This window comes from Schistocerca piceifrons, chromosome 3, assembly GCF_021461385.2.
Source record: "Schistocerca piceifrons isolate TAMUIC-IGC-003096 chromosome 3, iqSchPice1.1, whole genome shotgun sequence".
Taxonomy (NCBI): domain Eukaryota; kingdom Metazoa; phylum Arthropoda; class Insecta; order Orthoptera; family Acrididae; genus Schistocerca; species Schistocerca piceifrons.
Genome location: NC_060140.1, coordinates 803,284,794 through 803,307,603, shown reverse-complemented (window position 1 = coordinate 803,307,603; position 22,810 = coordinate 803,284,794). Strand labels below are relative to the sequence as shown.

At 37.9% G+C, this 22,810-nt stretch overlaps 1 protein-coding gene across 1 annotated transcript in view; it reads right to left on the bottom strand.

Annotated features, from left to right (window-relative positions):
• The window catches only part of LOC124788872 (ATP-dependent DNA helicase 2 subunit 1), a 144,587-nt gene that overhangs the window by 106,922 nt on the left and 14,855 nt on the right, over positions 1 to 22,810 (bottom strand). Inside the window, exons 2-3 of the mRNA XM_047256154.1 lie at positions 13,229 to 13,406; positions 9,920 to 10,013 (exon numbers count right to left, since the gene is read on the bottom strand). Of these exons, the coding sequence (XP_047112110.1) occupies positions 9,920 to 10,013; positions 13,229 to 13,406 (272 nt within the window). The remainder of the gene's footprint in view (positions 1 to 9,919; positions 10,014 to 13,228; positions 13,407 to 22,810) is intronic.

Here is a 22,810-nt window from a genome sequence, read left to right as displayed (position 1 = left end):
GTCAGTTGAGGCACTGCAGGTAATACTTGGAATTTGTCCACTCAATTTCCAGATAATAAAAAAGAAAAAGCAGTGATAAAGGCCTACTGTCTGAAGAAAGACCATCATCATGAAGTGCTGAATTTAATACGAATACAGCAGCAGGCAAGCAGCAAGCTCACAATCATATACTCCACCTGTGGCAGAAATGATGAAGTGATGCTGAAAAAATGAGGTGCACCTACGGTGTGGTCCCCCCCCCCCCACCCGAACATAAAACAGAGACTAAGGATGATGCACCTGAATCCCTAAAAAGGCCTGACACACTTCTTGACTTGTCATGGGCCTTACACCACCTACTGGCAATGATTTGGCTGAAGAGAAACCTTTGAATACGCCTGAAATGAAGAAGGGACTACAGAACATACTATTGGGGATGTCCATTGTATGCCGATGTTGCTGATACTGATCAGCAGCAATTGAATTGCCACGGAAAACTCAATGCCAAGGAGATACTGCATTGTGAGACTACATGGCAGATCCTCAACAACATCGCTGACACTATTTCAAAAAAGCTTTGGGTGACACATGACCTAATCATCAATCCCCATTTACTGCACTACATGAGGTTGCGACACAAGATCAAGGATCAACACGGTGAAGACAGTTGAGGTCACCAGTTGTGACAGAAGAACAGTCTACAGTGCATGCACAGTGATTGTAATCAGGGTTGCCACAAGTTTCCCCAAATGAAATTCCCTGATTTTCAGAAAAGTTTTAGCATTTTTCCCTGACAAATTTTGAGATCTCAAGGGTAAGCTAAGACATAAGATGACAATCTGTCTTTGCAGCTACAGTACAAGAAACAATAGTGCAATGAAGAAATATCTATAACCTTGGAAAGCTGATGGCATCTCGTGATGTGAGCAAAAATCTTAAGTACTAACATCAGCATCTTTTGTAATGAAATGCTGTTGGATAGTAGGTGGTGTATGTGTTTCATGAAGACACTGATGTTATTTTATTTCAATAAAACGAAACACATTTGGTAACAAAAATACGCATTTCCTTGGGGTCACAAGACAGATTTAAAATACCTTCACTGATTTCAGAAATAACCTCAGAAAAAAGTAGACTTCTTGAAAAAAGTGTTTAAGGGGGAAAGAATTGTGGAAACAAACACTGTAGGTGACCACCCATAAAATGTTGGTTCTACTATGTTTGTTATTGTCGGTTACCACCCACTGTGGTATATTTATTATTTTACAGGTATTTTGTGATTTTTCTTTCAAGAAATATATGAGTACATAGCATACAAACTACAAGAGATTGACACAATTTTCTTCTTCTTATCATCCATACAATCTAACATATAAACTACTTTTGAAGTGCCAAAATATACTATAACACTAAAATATCTACGAAACGCCACACTGTACAAGGTACTTGCGGTGAGACAGTCGCAATTCCTGAAATTCATCACCCACCGTCTCTGGTCTGCCGAGGAGCACCGAAGACCTGGATCCAAGGATAAACCCTGGAAATCTGCTGCATTATACCATACACGAAAAGACCTGGCCTGAGGGCAAAACGGTGAGGCTAGATCCAACAGGTGGGGTCTGCACATTAGTGGGAACCAAATGGCTTCAGATCAGCAGGCCTGATCCGTTACAGATATCCACAGAAATGGCCTACGGTTTTGGCCCAGTGTGGAAATCCACTCATGTGGCTGGCTATTCGCAAGCCGCAGACAACATGTTGATGAAATGAGACCACGGTGATCAATCCGTGCAATAGATAACTTGTTCAAATACTCTAAGAATAAACAGTAATGAGGAAACGTAGCAACTCACTGTGAATATGATTGCTCAGCTGCAGACAGGCACGCAGAAAAGACAACAACATTTTCAGCCATAGCCTTTGTCAGAAAACGGGAGCACACACACATTCACACAACCACTCAGACACAACTCGTACACACATGACTGCTGTCTCAAGCTGCTGCATCAACAATCTCTGAGAATCAGATCCAAATAAATCACTCTTCATACCTCTCTGCCTCTCGTTGGCAGCTGCTGGGCTAGCAGTAAGAAGTGGTGCCAGCACTGACTCCAAGCTGAGGAGAGAGGTAAGAAGGGGAGAAGCAATAAGAATGAGGGAAGCGGGGCACGTTCTCAGCTGTGTCCATCTAGCGATGAAGCGTAACACCACAGTAAACAAATCATTTCATATAGTCACAAAAACGAGATTTTTCCAGTGTTTTTTTTTTTTTCCTCCAAATTTCCCTGATGTTTCCCCGACATGTTTGAAATTCCCTGATTTCTAGAACCTGTGACAACCCTGGTAACAGAAACACCAGAGGGGAAGCACAGCCGTGGACCATGCCTCGCCACTCAGGGAAGTAGAACTGGGGTGATGTGGGCCGGCAAGTGGCTGCTCCCCTCAGCTGCAGCAACAATGCTCCCAGGGGACGTCATCCCCTGCAACCGGGAAGCTGGCAGACAACAGAAGAAGCAGTGCAACTACAATGCCCTCTACAATGCACAAAGAACTTGCATGGTGGGCCCATGGCCCAGGGAAGGATGGAGAGTACTGCAGAATGTGGCAGACAAAAATGGTTGTATTATTGTAGTTGTCAATGTAAATGAAAGAAATGGCTGTTGATAGTAATAATTTGCATGAGAATGAATACAGCCTGTGTTTAAATTATAGGTAACAGGCTACAATATAATAAAAAAAGAAATAAATATATTGGGTGGTTGACTGCTGAAAGTATAGGATGAAATGACTACCCTGAGATACGTTCAAATTTTTGTCTAAGCAATTTGTGTAAAATAGTGATGTCACATTCCAGTATCCTTGCTACAGATATTATCAGTTGAGGAAAAGGATCACATCACATTCTCTGAAGTTCCAGAATTTAGGTAACACAGTAAATATAAACCAGCACTTGACAGCCTATAGCCACCAGACTGAGTATCAGATCTTGCTGACTGTTTGTAATACATCACAGCTCTATCCAATTAACTTCACAAAAATAAGGTAACTGTATAGATGAAAAAAAAAATCTACTCATCAAGGGGTGGCACAACACACAAATAAAAGATTACATCTTGCGACTCAGCTGCAGCAATCACTTTGCTTCCTCAGCTATAATTGTCTTTTAATTAGAGTTGGTGTTATTATCAATCCTATTTCAAAGATGTACGTACTGCCTTTCTTTTCCCTAATCTCTGAAATCAAATACTGTTTTATTTATTGTGTTTTCAGGCATTACCACCTTCATTTAATTTTTAGTCCATGGCAATATTGATACATACTGAAATAAATTACTGTTCATTTTGAAAACTTTGTGTCAGTGTTTGAAAGGATAGGAAAAAAACACAATATTTTAGAACTCATTTAAACTGTCATCACTGACCAAAATTGAGGGTAAATGATTCTGGCAATGGAAAGGGTCAATCTTGCCACCATATAAAAAGAGTTATGATGATGTTTATAATGAGTGATACACCACAGGTAAAGCATTCCACACTATCTTCTCAGTGGATAAGGTAAGTGACAGTCTAAGAGCAATATCCAATATGGAGACTTGTAAGGGTTATCACACCTCTTCTTACAAAGACTTGAACAAAGTTCATCATAGGCAGGCATGAAGTTCATGTACAGCTTGTTGCTTTGAAGATTATAATGTTCCAACAGCTGAAAATACGTATATCTCATTTCGAAACACCAGTATTTGTTTCTAAGGAAGGTCTTTTTAATGACTGATTTTTAGTAGTTGTGCTATGGTTAAACATAATTTATTTGGGGAACTTGGAAGTCTGTAAACAATTGAATTTTACTTTTGAGTTAGACACAATTTTTTAATGCTCTTCAATTTTTATTTAATGACATAATCAACCACTGTAAATGCCAAATTAAACATATATTTTTTTAAAAAAACTTCCTCATGTTCAAAAAAGCCACAAAGATAAAATGCTAATAATTGCAAATGAAAAATTTACTACTAATATAACTGGAGAACCATTCAAAGAGCTCAACAATCACTTTTTTCAACAAGATGTGAACTATTTATTAACAGTCAAATTTTATAACATATGCATTTCTCTGAAGTCACCAAGATTTTTGTTACAGGATTAATAAACTGCATCACATTTATGTAGGGCAGTACTTGCCAAAAGCTCTTACATATTTTTGTCTTCCATTGTCTTCTGCTCAGAGAAATAATGGAATTCAATATATTTCAGTCCTTCTCAAGGAAATATTGTCTGTCTCCTTCAAATTTCATTGCTTTAAGCAAACTACACATTCAATTTTTGTTTCTGTCTTGCCATTTTGTGTACAACTGAATGTCAACAATTTCTGTTCCTCCCATTTGGTGTTAGCTCTCTTAATGAACTCTAACTTAAATTTATTCCTCTCTATCTTTACATTTTAAAATCACTTACTCATATAAAAATACCTAAAATCCTGTCATTCAGAGCTTTGGCTTCATTCCTCTTGCTCTCCTGAATTCCAGTCTTAAGTAACATCTAACAGACACATAAGTAGGGGATATTTTAAGAAAAAAAGGCTAAATTGTCATATTTCCTAAGAACAGCAATCAGGCAGTTCTTCCTCCCCTCCTTCAGCTTCCACACTCAAGGCACTAAGCTGTTCCATTCACAAGTTTATTTTTCAATTGTCAGGATATGGGAATGTTATCAAATACAGTTTGATTCTCCAACATATCTGAAGGCTATTGATAATTTGATGTGAGACTCCTTGTGTTAGGACTGTAAAAAACAACTTAAGTTTGAAGTTTGACTATGCTATGTTGTTTAATATTTGTTTAGCAGGTGTCATTAGCGAACATTCTCAGTGAATTTGTAAAAGTGGTCATCATTATGTGATACAATACTTTCATCTGAAAGGTCTTGGTCCAATTAATATTAAGGCTGAGCAAGATTCTAGTCAGTGGAAGTCTGCTCCTTCATTTGCAACAGTAACAGTGAAACGTAAAGTTTAAGCGAGGCCATACGAGCTGTCAGGACAAACAGTACAGTAGTCTACCAAATGAGATGACCACGGTGGAAATTGTGACGAAAATCCACAAAATGATAGCAGGTGACCATTGACTGAAAGTGCACAAATTAGTAGACATCATAAGCATTTCAAAAAGTGTTGCACATCACATACTGACTGAAAATTTGGACATGAAAAAGCTGTGCACAAGATGGGTGCCAGGTTGATTCACAATAGAACACAAAAGTGTCACGAGAATGTTTTAGTAGTGAGGGGACAATTTCATTCAGTCAGTCGAATGAAAGAACCGAATGAAACTAGTCTCAGTGCCCATGTCAGCTATATGAATGTTTTCACTCACTCACCAGGTTTGAGTGGTTCCATTCAATGAGAGACCATCAACTGAAACCATTCTTCATCAGTTTTGGCCATTATATGATGTGTTCACTCACTCACCAGGTTTGACTGATTTTCATTTATATTCTTTTTCAGCCTTTTCAGTTGTACATGAAATACGATTAGGGTTGACAACTTTTTTAGAGACAAATACAGTATATTATTTCAAGGAGAACTGAATAAAAAGTATATCTCTAAAAATAAAGTACATTTGAAATGTATGTATTTACTTACTGAAATACGAATTTTCACTGTGACATTAAATATTGATTTTTGCTTGGTTTTAAAAATGTAATATCTGGAGCTGCACTGTAAATTTGTGTTTATATATAAATGAACAATCACTTTTTAACATGTTTTTATTAGGTCGGTTTCTTGTCTGTGTTTTTTTTTTTTTTTATCGGTACAAATTTTGCAATTGGTTTTAAACTAGTTTACCGAGACTTCAAATTTTCAACATAGTTCAGAACTGGATAGTACTGTAATATTAACGAACTTTCAAGTCTGGTGTGTGGTGTAGGGTACTTTGTTTTCCTGTCTGCTGCATCTGTTCAGTACAAATTTTGCAACCGATTTTAAACTAACTTTCTGATAAGCTACAGGCTTGAAACTAACTTAACTCAGAACTGGATGACAATGAAAAGTAACCTGCTTTCTTTTCTGATGTGTGACGGAGAGTAGATACTTGGTGTACCACTGCTATTTCCCTGTTTTCTCGTTCCAGTCATGGATGTTTCGCACTTAAGAACGATTGCTGCTAAGCTTCCCTGTCAGCTCAACTCTCTCTAATTTTCACATTCACAGTCTTCTCGTGAGATAGGCCTATGAGGAAGCAATATACTGGTTGACTCATTTGAAGAGAAACTGAAATAAACATGAAGTTTACCACATGCCCTGCTGTAATCTCATCAAAATGTTTGAAAGCAACTGAAAAATTTCACACACACAAGACTAAAAAGCAGACAATAACAATTTAAATAAAAAACTTGTTAATATAACATGATTCTAAAATAGACTAATAAATATTAAATAATCTCGCCTAACCCCACACAGATTCCTAACACCGTACAGATAGTCCTGAAAATTTGTGCTTGCGAATTTTTAATAGCTATGACACTATCTGTAAATCTGAGAACGTGTCCCTGCTCCCTACGGAACATTGAGACCATCAGTCAAATTACTGTCTACAGACTGTTTGTGTCTGGGAAAATACTCTAATTTGACCCACACATCCACGATTTTCGAAGTTTTCATCTGTTGTTGTTGTTGTTGTTGTGGTCTTCAGTCCTGAGACTGGTTTGATGCAGCTCTCCATGCTACTCTATCCTGTGCAAGCTTCTTCATCTCCCAGTACCTACTGCAACCTACATCCTTCTGAATGTGCTTAGTGTATTCATCTCTTGCTCTCCCTCTACGATTTTTACCCTCCACGCTGCACTCCAATGCTAAATTTGTGATCCCTTGATGCCTCAAAACATGTCCTACCAACCGATCCCTTCCTCTACCGGTAGTCAAGTTGTGCCACAAACTTCTCTTCTCCCCAATCCTATTCAGTACCTCCTCATTAGTTACGTGATCTACCCACCTTATCTTCAGCATTCTTCTGTAGCACCACATTTCGAAAGCTTCTATTCTCTTCTTGTCCAAACTAGTTATCGTCCATGTTTCACTTCCATACATGGCTACACTCCATACGAATACTTTCAGAAACGACTTCCTGACAATTAAATCTATACTCAATGTTACCAAATTTCTCTTCTTCAGAAACTATTTCCTTGCCATTGCCAGTCTACATTTTACATCCTCTCTACTTCGACCATCATCAGTTATTTTACTCCCTAAATAGCAAAACTCCTTTACTACTTTAAGTGTCTCATTTCCTAATCTAATTCCCTCAGCATCACCCGATTTAATTTGACTACATTCCATTATCCTTGTTTTTGTTGATGTTCATCTTATATCCTCCTTTCAAGACACTGTTCATTCCGTTCAACTGCTCTTCCAAGTCCTTTGCTGTCTCTGACAGAATTACAATGTCATCGGCGAACCTCAAAGTTTTTACTTCTTCTCCATGAATTTTAATACCTACTCCGAATTTTTCTTTTGTTTCCTTTACTGCTTGCTCAATATACAGATTGAAATTTTCATCTAAGGTTGGCAATTTAAGTGAGGCAAACCTACCCACTGATACCTCAGATTAATCAGTCACGTGTTAATGGCACCTGGAACAATTTTATCCAGAGTAGTATATGAATCAGTTTTAAATGATGAAAAGAAAAATCATTCCATTCAGTTCATAATTAAAGGAACATGTATTCTGCTTATGTTAACTTTGGCATATCCCCGAAATACGTCTTCACTTAGGACCACCCTCATTCAGTATAATGTAGTGCTGCTTTAATTCAGCTAATTAAAGTATTGCAGCCTGGTTTCATTCACTCAGAAGAATGAATGGATAGCTTGGTCACCTGAAACACTGAAGAGCATTTTCAGTTAAAAGAATGAGTACAGCGTGTTAACTGTAAGACGGCAGAGTTGTGAGGGGAGTGCGGGGAGAGGAGGAAGCAAGCATTGGTTGGCGAGGGGAGAGGAGCTGCTGAGGGAGGGGGGTGGGGGGGTGGGGACGACAACAAGGCACGCCTACCAGTTGCAGTGCTGGCACTACAAATTGCGCGTCATGCTTACACGAAAGCAGACGAAAGGCTTGGAAGTAAAACTCGCTTTAAATGTTGTTCGTAAATGAAATTGAAATCGCCATGTATATTAAAATCTATATAAAAATGAATGTATGTATGTTTGTCCACTATGCGCTCACAAACCATTCATCCGATTGCAATGAAACTTTGGTGAGTTGTTCTCCGTATGCCCGAAAAGAGTAATGGAAGCAATTTTTTCTGCTCCCTTTGCCTTTCGCAGCATTCGATCACACGCAATATAATTTTGCGAGCATCGCTACGTAATACTGGTTTCCTTCTAACTGTAGGCCTACCGGTAGGGGTTGTTGGCGACTCCCGAGATGGGCCCGCAACTGCCTCTTCACTCATTTTGATAATGTTTAGCACAACTGCACGATAAAAACACGCAGAACAGTACAGCGCAAAACAATAACGAAGCAGATGACAATGGCTACCTTGTACAACACAGTCAGCTATGTAATGTTGGCAGCAGTCGCAACTGCGTGCCTACCGAAGCCTCCCGACGTTTACCGACTTCTACCAATTCAGGACTAGGGAGAGGTCTGCAATCTAAAAGTTTACACACTGTACATGGTTCAACCGATGGAAAAACTACTGTTTTCAGTTCAAAAGAAATAATGAATAATTCAGTCAATATGTTAAGTTATAATGGTGCCTTATCTTTTCATTTGATTGCTCCTAATGACTGTTTTCACTCAAAAAGAAAAAATGAATAATAATCGAACCAACAGGTAAAAACTACAACCGACTTGACATGACTGTTTTCTTTCAGTTGATCCTACATACTAGTTTCATTCAAAAGAAGGAATGAGTAGTCCAACTAACTGAATGATTGTTTTCATTTGGTTGCTCCCACAGACTAATTTCACTTAAAAGAATGAATGATTAATTCGACCAATATGTATAACTAAAACTGAATGAGTCGATTGTTTTCCAGCAACCAAATGAATCAACTGTTTTCATTTGGTTATTCCCATAACTACTTTTCAGGTGATTGATTGGTGACGTATCACTCCAATAAAGCCAAGTTTTTGCTTCAATTCATAACTATGAATGATACAAGCATCCACCACTTCACACCTGTGAAGAAGGAACAGACAGAACAGTGAACTGAAAGAATTGGCTACATAGAAGGTGAAGACAGTTCCATTTGCATGCAAAGTCATAGCATTAGATTTTTTGGGATGCGCATAGGATAATTTTCACTGATTATCTTCAAAAAGGGAAAGTACTGATTATAATGTGATCTTATTGTAGTGTTGTGATGGAATCCAGCAAAAACGGTAACACTTAGCAAAAAAGAAACTTTTGTTTCATCACAACAGTGCACCAGTTCACACACTCATTATCCTCATGGCCAAAATCCACGAGTAAAATTTGAATTACTTCCTGATTTATCCTATTTGCCAGATTTAGCCCCTCTGATTATTTTCCATTTCCAAACTTCAAGAAATGTCTTGGTGGCAAAAGACTTGCCAAAAATGAAAAGGTGGAGTCCGCAGTTGATCACTATTTTGCAGAGCTCAACAGTTCTTACTATGAACAGGGTATCAAAGCTATTGATCATCATTGGGAAAGGTGTAACAAATGAAAAATCTGTAAAGAAATGAACATTTCACCCAAAATTTTTGTTTTTTCTTTGTTAGGTCGGATACTTCTGGGACAGCCATCATGTATGCAGGCACAGCACTCCAGTAACTCTTAGAACAAACTAAACAATAGGAACTAGTTTTGAAGGACACTTTGTTGTAAAATGTTTTACAATAACTGTTGTATGTAATGCACACTACTGCCAATACAATTTTATTTTAAGTTTGAATGCTATTTGTAAATCAACTAACCTCTCAGTAAAAATCCTGTGACACACCCAGAATACATCATGCATTTCGTAATCATCAGAACATCCATATTCTTGTCTGAATTTATCCAGACCTCCTGAAATGTGTACAGTGATATCACAAGAAAATATATAACTAAACACATAATTAAACATCAGTCTGAATATATCCAGACCTCCTAAAACATGTACAGGGATATCAATAGATAATACACAATTAAACATTAAAAGTATTTAACAACAGAATTACAAGGGGAGTATTCGCTGGTCAGTACTACCTTAAAAGGTAAAACTGCAGTTACTACTTATAAACACTTATAAAAGTTCCTTTCTGAGGAAGGAAACAGGGATGGGTTGCAGAAGGTGGGAAAAAAGGGTGATTGTTCAGAGCTCAGGTTTTCGTCTCCCCACCCCCTTACTATAGGTGGCTTCATCTCAACTTTGGGTCCAACAAGTGGACTGCTCCTCTTTCCTAATCTTCCCCACCTTACCCCCGCCCCCCTTTCCTGCCCGAGGAATGAGCCAATATTTCTGAAAGCCAGGATAATTTTTCTATTTCTATATGTGCCTATTCACATTATTTTGAATTCTGCCTTCAGACGGGAAACAGTGGTGCGCCATTACCTCCTTGTAATTGTCGAGTTTTCTCAGGTGGATTTTTCCCTTTGATAAACATATAAAGGACAGTCAAATGAAAACTGAACACCTGCCACAATGGGACCATGAAATGGTTCCATTCAACAGTAATCACCACATGCAATAATACATTTACCCCACTGGGAGACGAGATGATCAATTCCTGTTTCGAAAAATGCAGTTGGCTGCTGCCGGATCCACACCCGCATCCACTCTTGCACTTCCTTGTCCAGCTAAAACTGACGTCTAAGCACATCTTTCCTCAGGTCACCAATGATGCGAAAATCACACAATAATCAATATGGACTGTAAGGTGGATGTTGCAGTGTTTCTCAAACAAGTCACTGAAGTGTGGCCCTTGTATGATTGGCAGTGTGGGAATAAGCATTATCATGTACCAGGATGATTCTGTCTGACAGCATTCATGGGCATTTTGACTGTGGTGTGTTGCAATTCCTGCACAGTGTTTTGTAGCACTGCACACTGATTGTGGTTTCACACTCCAGGAACATGACGAGCAGAGGGCCCCTGCAGTTGCAGAAGGTCTTCTTGGCCTTACCGGAACTTGTGTCAAAAGCTTCAGACTTGGGATGTTTCCATTGTTGGCTTTGCTCTTTGCGCTCAAGCTGTCTGGCAGAATCATCCTGTTGCATGATAGTGTCCACTGCCATACTGCCAATCTGACGAGAACGACACTTCAGTGATTGGTTGCAATGTCTTCCATACAAACCTGATCTTTGATGGTATGATTTTTACATCTTTGGTGACCTTAAGAAAAATGTGCATGGATGTCAGTTTCAGTCAGAGGAGGAAGTGCGAGAGTAGGTTCAGTTGTGGATCCATAAGTGGCTGACTGCGTTCTATGAAGCAGGAACTGATCGTCTCATCTCCCACTGGGATAAATGTCTTGATGAGTGTAGTGATTACTTTTGAATGGAGCCATTCCGTGGTCCTGTTGTGGTGGGTGTTCAGTTTTTAGTTGATTGCCCCTCATCATTAACAGTGAAAAGTAATAATCTCTAGCACAAAAATCTGTTTGTAAAAGCTTATAAACAATATTACCTGATGGTAAAAGCATACCACTGATATATTGGTAAGAGCATATCACTGAGATGTTTGAAGATAAAATTGAATTATAGTTTGCTGACCGAAAGTAAAAGAATGTCATTCCTGATATCCCATAGAAATTGTTCACCAAAATAAGTACATTAAAGAAGTCGAAGGACAATCAGGTAAAAGCAACAGGGAACAAATATATATTGTAAAGTTTGCTTACAGAATCAGCTTTGCTGGACACTAAAAAGCCACAAAAATTGCTTATTAAATAAAAAAGTGAAGTAGAACAGGTGAAAGGAGTTAGTGTCACTGACATATCTCTATTTTCTTATTTAGTATCCTGAATTTCCAAACTATGTGTGTAAAATAAGGAGAAAAGAATTAGCATTAGAATTGTTGATGTTTCAAAAAAATCATCTGTCTTAAAATTTATGAAAGTTCATTTTACACCTCAAATTGTATAAACATGCTTCTATAATTCAGCTATAACTAGGATTCTAATTTAGCTATATGTTTTAGGGGATGAAGTGGAGACTAAAGGACATGAAACAGACATGATTCGCTTCGAAAACTGTAGTATGGGAGGTTTAAGATGCACTGTAAAACCAATTTTGAGTAACAAAACAATGATGGCAGATAATGAAATTACTGAGTTCTATGAAACTAGAATATAGTGATAGGCAAACCATTCTGTTGTACCAAATGTTTACATCTGACACAGTAAGCACATACTGTGACACAGCAACAGGAAAATTGCACAACTGCTTTTTCAATACTGTAATAGTGCATCAGAATCAATTATCAAATAGGAGACATACAAAAAAGCCAATCTGAAAATACTGTATGGACATGTTTTAGAGCTAAGTAAATGATGATGGTAAACTAGAGCAAAGTGACAAGTCACAAGCTTAGAGCTCAAGTAAATGAAGACAGTAAACTGGATCAAAATGACAAGTCTCAAGCTGAGTAATCATAATAGGGACTGAGATATTATTTCTTAAGAAAATCAAACTTCCCAATACCACAAGTATATTTGTAATAATAGAATCCAACAGGCAATAGCTGATGACTGGGGTTATTTCATGATCAACCCAGTGGCATAAAACAACCCTTAACAGTTTTAAAATATTTAGTTCCACAAGGGAAGAGATGACTTAACGAATAAACTAACAGCAGAAGAAGTCTAGTAATTGCAGTCAAGGTAGCAATGACAGTGAAAGTATGACGAGTATTGGGGTAAAAGAGGAAGGTGTTAATAGAAGTTTGTATTAGCAATGAAGCCAGAAGTAATTACTGTGTTACGTAAATCTGACAACACAGTGAATGTGAATGGCTTATTTTAGTTACAAATGTAATAGTTTGTAACTATGAAGACAGAAACAAATATTACTTTTCACATCTTTAACTAAATTCCAATTATGCTTGGCAGAATCTAAACCATTACATTCAATAAGTAAATTCACTGTTAATGGGTAAAACTATGGGTACTGTTACTAAACTTAACAGCATTCACAATTAAACTCCCTTTTCTCTAATAGTATCTCTATATGTTATAATTACAAAAAACAGCAACAATTATAATAAATGTGGAAGGAAGATGGTATAGAAATTAAAATGTTACCTTTTATTGCTTCATCTAACTGTTTTATTCTCTCCACTTTTGGGAAGTTGAGATCTTGTAGTATATATATATGATTAACACTGAGAGGATTGTTACTTAATTGTGTTCCAAATAAAACAATGCTTACAAAATCACGGGGAGCATTGTGCAGCATACTGAGAATTGTCCCTCTGCAACACTAAAAATTTATTTAAATGATTACATAATTCACAAGAGACACATGCAACCATTATAAGAAAAAACCATCAGGCCACATATGATGAAAATAAGTTTGAGGCATTCAAACACAATAATTGTCACAATGTCATGGTGTGGACATACAGGAGAAAATGGGCTGGATTTAATTACGGTGTTTAAGTCCTGACCAAGCACTAGGTGATGAAAAATGGAAATGAGGCTATCCGTAGTGCAGCAGTTTTCTACAGTACTCACTCCATGTTAAAACTTTATGTTATGGTACAAGAGAAAAGGAGCACACATCATTAATCATTAGAAGGTAGAGACATCATCTTATCTATCTGCGCGCACGCGTAGAAGAAGGCGAACATGATGAAGAAGAAGAAGAACTGTCAAGTTTAATCTGCACAATGGACAAAAATGAATTTGGACTGTCACCCTTGATATTATGGAGTGGTTTAAAAACAACTGAAAAATCAGTCAGTCATAGATCTTTCTTTCATTCAGGTAAAGGCTTTATTTTCTCTGTAGAATTTTATCATTTCCTTCTAAAACTTGAGTTGTTGGAACAATTAGCATCAAAACGAAACATAAAACTAGTTGCTCTTGGCAAGAAAATACTTCCTTCTTACTGTGCTCATCAGCTTAAGATAAAATAACAAAAATTCTTTGTGTGTTTGAAGGAAAGTAAGTACTGGAAAAGTGGACTGACAGAAAGGTGCCTACATAGACTACAATGTCAGCAAGAGAAGAAGGTTGGATGGTGACCACACTATTTTACAACTGGTTCAGAGATGTATTTTAACACTTTGGAGACCAACCAACAAGTACAGCTTGGACCACAACTTTGTGTTAATAAGACTGTCCCCAAGTACAGGTCAGGCTGCAATCTTCTCATCATGCGAGCCACCCATTGCTCAGAAATGACTCATTTCATGGGAGGATAATGTACAGATGTCTCATGACCTACCCCTTGACTTGTGCTGCCCTGTGTGGCCAATTTTCAGAATTATTTCGAAAGAAACATTAGTGAACTTAACAGCTGCTGTCATGAATGGCAGAGCTAATATGACTGCAATGCCATAATATCATTTCAGCAGCAACAAAAAGTTTACATTTGATGACTAGGAGATAACGTAATTTCAGCTACAAATATGCCACATTTTCTGAATGAGCAAGAAATTTTGGAATCTGAAGAGAAAGAAATTGCTCAATAACTCACCTCACACTATTTTCTTTGGAGCATAATCTCAGTGAGGCACAGGTTAACATTATCAACACTTTATGAGTAATTTACATCTTTTGCTCTAACTCAGCAAATTTAGAGAAATATATTTTTATGTTAGGAAATTTTTGTTTAAAATGCTTGTAAGCTTCTTTAAGGTTACCAAAAATAAATATTTTTGATATTTTTGTTTTACTTCCGTTTGGTTCTTTAACTGTTATGCAATTTGTAATACCTGTCACTGCTCGGCTATCTTCATTGTTTTCATAAAGCGAATGTACAGTTTTGACAGTTTCTACTGGTGAATATTTCTATGGTTTTTGGTTTGGACCTTCCATACACCATTTTTAATTCAAAATTCGTTTGGATTGCTGATCAATGTAATTAGGAGCACAAAATTCGCTCATTATGTTCCTGATACTCTATTTTTCAAATAAACTTGTAAGAATCGTTAGAGTTTTTGCCCTACTCGTAGAATTAAATACGTTAGTTCTGAAAGCTTGGAGAACTGATTCATCAAAATCGATGTAATTATCAGATGAATTGTCAGCAGTAACAAAAAATTTATGTTCGTTGATGAGGAGATGATGTAATTTCATGTGTGTACTTGTTACATTTCACAATTTGTTGTAATTCTGCAACAAATATGTCATATTTTCTGAATGAGTGAGAAATTTTGGAAGCTGGAGAGGAAGAAATTGCTCAATAACTCACTTCACACTTTTTTCTTTGGAGGATAATCTCAGTGAGGCACACGTAAACATTATCAACACTTTCTGAGCCATTTACATCTTTAATGGTAAGCTATTAACATAATTTTTTTCTAATGTTCTTTCTGTGGACATTACCATTCTTTCCAAACTCCTTGGAGGAGTGGAAACAGGATGACACTTGGTAAACTGTAAATTATTCCAATGCTTGCTTTGGTGCAATACATACTTTCTCGCTAAGTTCTGAAATTCATTACCCTAGACTGTTAAAAGAGTCGAAATATGTTAAACATTTTAAGTTACTGGTTTGCTTTTTCCCAAAACTAGCAATTACATGAAGTGCAAAAAGATGAACATATTGTTTGAGTAGCTCAATAATCTGTTACTTTCCCTTAAATGTTTGTCAACATGTGCACTCAAAACTTTGGAAATTCAGTCCTGTTTATGTTGTAAATTTACCATCTGTGTTAATCTTTGTGTGGTACAGAATGGGATGGATATACAGTGTATGAACATCCCCCCCCCCCCATCCCCCCCCCCCACACACACACACGAAATGAAGGGAAATCAATCTGAAGTAAACTACTTAATGAGTATTAAAAATTTCTTCTGTTTTGAACTCTCTAATAGGATTAATTATAACACTAGTATCACCTGTGAAATGTACTTTCTCAGCTTGACATACATTCATTAAAAGTGTGTGTTCAGAAACGAGAAAGGAAGGTTAGGGTTTAATGGTTCATTGACCATGAAGTCATTAAGGTCTATGCACAAACTCGGATTGGACAGGTATGGGAAGGATTCTGGCTGTGTCCTTGTCAAAAGAATCATTCTAGCAGTCATCTAAATTGATTTAGAGGAACCATAGAGAATCTGTCTGGCCAGATAAGGATTTGAACCCCCACCCTAAATAATGCAAATCCAATATCTTAACTACTGCACTACAATGCACAATTTTTGTGGGAGTGGTTTGAGGCAGGTACTGCTTTGTCCATGTAATACTATTTGTATTAGTCTAATATCACTCGTCACATTTTCAAAGTGGACAGCTATCTCATTTTTATTGACAGCCTAGGACTGTAGCAGATACTCCCACCTTTGAACACCTATTTCTTGTCCTAGTGATTTGGGGGAGAATTTAGCAACACAGAAAGGTTCATGGATAGTAAGAATACTATCAGATAATAAAATGCACTAGTTATGGACATTTTAACATTTAATTGCTGAAGAAGGCACAATGTTCAGCTGCTTTTTCGTCAAGACGTGTGGCACCCACTAAGACAAATGTATATGAAGGGCAGTGATACAGGCTGAATAACCACACAAATAATGAAGTTACATAATTAATTTTTCATTTGTTTGCAGGCCAAAGCTGCAGTTACAATACACACTAGTGTCCCTATGCCATGAAACTATATCATGCCATTAGAGATGCCAAAACAAATGGCGCAGACTGCTGATGACATGGAGTTTCTGATGTCATTCATTTTTGACAACACTGTGAATGTTGCAGCTGTGTCAGACCAATCCAGATGACTGACTTTGGACTGGCTTGACAAAGCTTCAGATTTTCACTTTATCAATAGGCCTCGTCATTTTGTTTCACATCACTAGAGGCATACTACGGTATGGGGTTTCACTGTGTACAAGGAGTGCCCTGACATGTAACTGCAAACAAAGAAAAAATAATTATGTAACTTTACTTTTTGAGGTGATAATTAAAACTTTCTGAATACTCTTCACAAAAAATCAAAGAAGTCAACCATTCATCTGGAACTCTCTGATGTGTGGCGCATACACATATCACATGGAAATATCGCAAACTCTGTAACATTGTTGCAAGACCAAGGTTTAAAACCAAATACTGGACTGTACAACATATCATCATACTTCCCCTGCAAAAGACAGCACAGCAGTGCAAGGTAAAAAACTAAACTCCATCCAAACAGGCCTTGAAGGCCCAACAGTACCGACTGACTGCTGTGTCATCTTCAGGTCACAGGTTTCAATGGATGCGGATAGGGAGAGTCATCGCTCTCTCAGCCATTGTCAGTTTTTGTGACCGGGGGCCGCTACTTCCAATCAAGAAGCTCCTCAATTGGGCTCACAAGGGTGGAGTGCACCCCGCTTACCAACAGCGCTGAGCAGACCAGACATGCGCCCTTCCAAGTGCTAGCCAAGCCTGACAGCACTTAACTTAGGTGAAAGGTAAAGCTGTCATCAAACTGGAGGTTGGTTTGAACACCAAAGTTCTTTATTAGGCACTGTCGTACTGAGGGTGGATTGCCCTTGCCTTGCACCAACCTCTAAAATGGCTCACCCAGCAATTATAAAGAGACTTTGCTGTGTTACAACTCCTCCAATTGCAACCTCCAGTTTGATGACAGCTTTACCTTTCACCTAGGTTAAGTGCTGTCAGGCTTGGCTAGCACTTGGAAGGGCGCATGTCTGGTCTGCTCAGCGCTGTTGGTAAGCGGGGTGCACTCCACCCTTGTGAGGCCAATTGAGGAGCTTCTTGATTGGAAGTAGCAGCCCCCGGTCATGAAAACTGACAATGCCTGAGAGAGCAATGACTCTCCCTATTTGTATTTTCTGTTTTTATGTGTTTTTGCAATTGATTAGCATCTCAATCAACTGCCTGTACCTTTGCTGCCATCTCAGTTTCATGTGTCATTCAAGACAAAGAGGAAGACAGGTGAAAACTATCAGTATCCACTGAAGTACATATCTGAACAAACAAAGGCACTACTGTGCATGACTATATTGATTTTATGAATGTTCTATTAGTGCATTGGAAAATTTAAATAAATGTTGAGTTACATGAAAAATTTGGACTTTCATACATTATTTAATTTGTTATTTAACCTGTCTGAACAACTTATAGTAAAGTCAGGATGCAGTGCAGCAATACTCATTTTATCCTTCCTGCTTTGTATAAATAATAAAAGGTTGGTTTCTAATTATAACAAAAGCAAAAAGAATGAAGAACCCACAAAAACAGAATGTAATTTACCAAAGAAAAACAAACAAAAAAGTCAAAACAGCATTTTCTTTCAGTGAACAAAACTGTACCAGTGGACTCGTCCGAAACGTCCACACTTTTATAGTTTTAAATACTGACAATATTTGGAATCAGTGTAATCAGAGGGGTAAGGATAGTTGTGGGAAAATGTTTTTAAAAATCAACCAAACAACAAAAACAATACTCATGAATTTTTGATACATCCTTGTACATACATTTCCATGTATCCAAAAATGTGTTCTAAATATGGAGTGTTTGCCCCTGATTGTACAATGGGCCTATGATAGTTATAAGTCTCATTTGTTAAAAATTTCCACAAATAATAAGTTTAGCATAAAATCAGTATACAATGTTAGATGCCAGTTAAGACACCTTTCTGATAGCACCTCATTCACCCCTGTATGAGTAGTATGCGTTGAGAAAGAGAGATGTTGATTTGTGAAATAATATACATGATGATAAATTGGCAAATGAGATGAGAAAGATTACTAAAATACATCTGTTGAAAAGGCAGCGAAAGTGCCAGTAATGCATATTACACAATGAAATATTACCTAGCGGACTCAGAGTAGTGGTTAATAATGAAAAGAAATAACTACAAACAATTTGTCACATTACAATACATTAGTGAACCTGGCAATGCATCACAGTTGCTAAATATAAGGGGCGTTCAAAAAGAAACAAGCCGGAGGAATAATTACAGAAACCAGTACCTGTATGTTAGAAGTATTGACCTCGGCTGTAGAGACACTTGTCTCACTGTGACAAAAGGCGGTGAATGGCTGTCTCATAAAATTCCTGGGGCTGTGATGTTAACCAGTTCTGCACATACAGCTGGACTTCGCAGTCTGAGGTGAATCAGTTGCTCCTCAGAGCCTTTCTAAGGAGACCAACAACGGCATAATCACAGAGAGAGATTTCCGGACTTACTGGAGGGTGGCTGAGAACCTCCCATTTGAATTTCTGCAGGAGTGCCACGACTGTGTTGGCCAAATGAGGTTTTGCATTGTCATGGAGCAGAATGACCCCACGGGAGAGATTGCCTGGTCTTTTTGATTTGGTCATTTGGAGAAGGGTGGTCAAGGTATGCAAGTAACGCTGGGCATTCACTGTTGTCACATGCTGCAGGAAGTGAATCAGAAGGGGGCCATCTTGGTCAAAGAAGAATGTCAGCATAACCTTTCCTGCACTCGTGTGGATGGCCTTGGCCTTTTTTGGTGGTGTTTACCCTGGATGCTTCCTCTGGAGACTTTGTCGTTTTGATTCTGGCTCGAAGTGATGACACCATGACTATCTCCAGCCACCAATCGTGCCAGGAACGCATTCCCTTCCCGAGCATAGCGCTGCAGATGAGCAAGATGGTAGGCCATTCAACATGCTTCCTAGTGTGGTTGAAGACTATGGGGCACCCATTGGGCACACACTTTGCACATGTGCAGTCGTTTCTTCATGATAGTGTGAACACTTCCGACACTCAATCCGACCATGGTGGCTATGGCTTTCACTGTTACTCGGCAGTCCTAGGTAATGACTGCATCCACCAGCTGGACGGTGTCATTGGTAATGCAGTGTGGTGCTCCAGACCGTGCATCATCGGCTAACGACACCCGTTCTTACCTGAAGCGCTTGTGCCACACCTTGACCCTAGCAAGGGACATACAGTGTTCGCCGTACACTTGTGACATTTGTCGATGAATGACCATTCCTCCTACTGCTTCCACTGTCAGAAAACAAACAACATCTCTTTGCTCCAACACCTCTTTGCTCTTCTGTTGACACCTCCATGTCACTGTATGCAATGTGACTGGCAGCGTTGGATGATTGATCCGTGCCGCTGCTAGCTCTGTATAATCACGTGATGTGCACGCGTGCCCTCTAGCGATGGGCTGTGGACTTCCACACTCTGGTCGGAACCACACCCCATTACAGATGCCATGATATTAACCTCCTGGCACCGGTTTGTGTATTCGAGACTCCGGCTCGTTTCTTTTTGAACGCCCCTTACATGTATGGGAATTGGACATACATCCTAAACTCCTTCCCTCCCTCCCCTCTCTGTCCACCTCCATCTCCCCCCCCTCCCCCCTTTGCCAGTGCATCCCTCTCACCTCTCTATGTCCACCTCCCCCCCTGCCCTGCCCCCATCTCTGACCTATTTCTCTCTCTGACCCTGAGCCTTGCTAACAACACTTCTCTTGGGAACTGAATAAGCTTAAGACGAATGGGTAAATCGGTTGGGATCATTGGTAAAAAGGAATGAGTGACACATTACAAAATTTTAGATGATTCAGATTCCAGAATCATAAGCCAAATGCTGCAAATACATCTTCTCTGTTTTAATATATGCCCTCTTATCATAATTGACACTGACTGCAAGAAAGAAATCAAAACTGCATGTTTTCAGCACAGTATGACATTTTCTTTCCTGCTGTTGGTTTTAACAAAAACTTGCACATTGTTGTTTAAAAAAATAAATAGCTCACATCCATCTGAATGTTTGTTAGAGCATCATGTAAAAATTTGAAGTTAATATGTCCTGAACTATTAGAGATCTGTTGAAACAATGTTAAACAACTTGTCTTCATGTAGTACTACAGATGGGTGATTTCATCTCAAGTCACACAGATCATGTCAACTCATGACCATCAATTTTTCTGGAAAAAATATATATTGGACCTCTACATCATAAGTGTTAAGAAATAAAGTGTTTTCGTTTTACCTTAATTTTTGTAAATGGTATGGGCCTTCCAAATATGTATATTTTGTAAATAATTCTTAAAACAGTATATATATATATATATATATATATATATATATATATATATATATATATATATATATATATATATATATATATATATATATATATATATATATAACTAATAAACGAAAAGTACTGGGTACCTGACAGATGTTTTACATTACAGCTCCCTCATAGTGTGTTAAAGTTTAGTTGACAACCGTACACTAATGGACTTCATTTAACTAACAAATTTAAGACAAAAATATGAAATTTAAGTTAATTTTTCCACAGATTTCTTTTTCTAATTTGGAAAGTCAGAGAACGCTACCTTTTCTGTCATATTGCCAGACACCACTGATGTCATTATAAATAGAATCTTCCCTGCTACAGCTATCTGTATTATGTAAATGTTTATAAGTAAAAATGTAAAAAATTGCATTTTTATGAATTATTTACTCGAAAACCCTCATCCAAAAACTTTTCAGAACTACACAAAATATTGTTTGGTTAATATGTTAGTAGTCAGTACAAACATAGTGGGTAATCTCTTTGTGTAAAATGTTAAAAATTTTCAAACATTCTGCATATTTTGCATCACTGAATTTTTAGTGTAAAATATGCATGTTAGCAACACTGTTTCCAGTGTTCTTCTGTTTATAACAAAAGAATGAGAACCTGCACATAAACCATTCTGCATCGAGTTTTGCGCTTGGTTTGAACATTTTGTTAGAGACAATGTCAGTGAGGAAATACAGTAGTGAAAGAGTGAGGTGTGTGGACTACGAAAAAAGCCAAGAAGGTGGTGTTTAAGAAAAGTTAAAAACCCTTCACAGTTGCTGGAAATCTGTCAGAGGTATTGCAGAAATATCTTGGTCCTCAAGTAATGGTATTAGTGTCATATCCATTGTGCAGGAATTGCTACATTCATCGCAAGAGGAAATTTAGTGACAACCCACCTGAACAATCACCATCACCCAAACATGAAACTGAAGAAGACAGTTGAGATGTTTATATTCCTTGGTGTGAAGTTATTGACGCATTGAATGTTAGCAGAAATGCTAACTTTATCCTCCCTTAAATGGCTTGGTCAGGTAAGATGCACAAGGAGAAAACTGTATGTAAAAAGAAAAGTGGAAGAAATTAAAACAAGTTTTACACAAGCAACATTTTCAAAACTTTGCGAAGTGTATAATGCAGATGCACTTGGTGCAGAACCTGAAGATAGTGATATGTGCATGAAATGTGATGTGTGGTTTCAAACCCTAAATACTGCTATCTCAGCAGCACCTTTACTGAGAAGGTACAGTTATTTACAATTTCAAAAGCTCATAAAATAAAGAATGAGAAAGGCCTTTTCATGCCCAGATTCATGGGCATCCATTGCAAGATGATACACTTACTGTAGCTCTGGAATATTACCTAAGTGATGACAAAGATTGCAGTAGCCACAGTCCCAACTGGGCGGATGTTATCTCTGTTAGTGAAAACGGTGAAAAAGGTAGAAAGATATATGACAAGATCAATAAGAGAAGCATATCTCCTAATGAAAAAGGAGAAACTGAATTTAAAAATTGGTCTCACAAAATTCTTCTCCTTACAAACAAAATGGGTAAAATACCAGCCAATGAAGGAAGTAAGCACATGTATTTACTGCACTAATCCGAAACTTGTCTGTTTCGCCATAAGCAGTGTCACAGAAAAGACA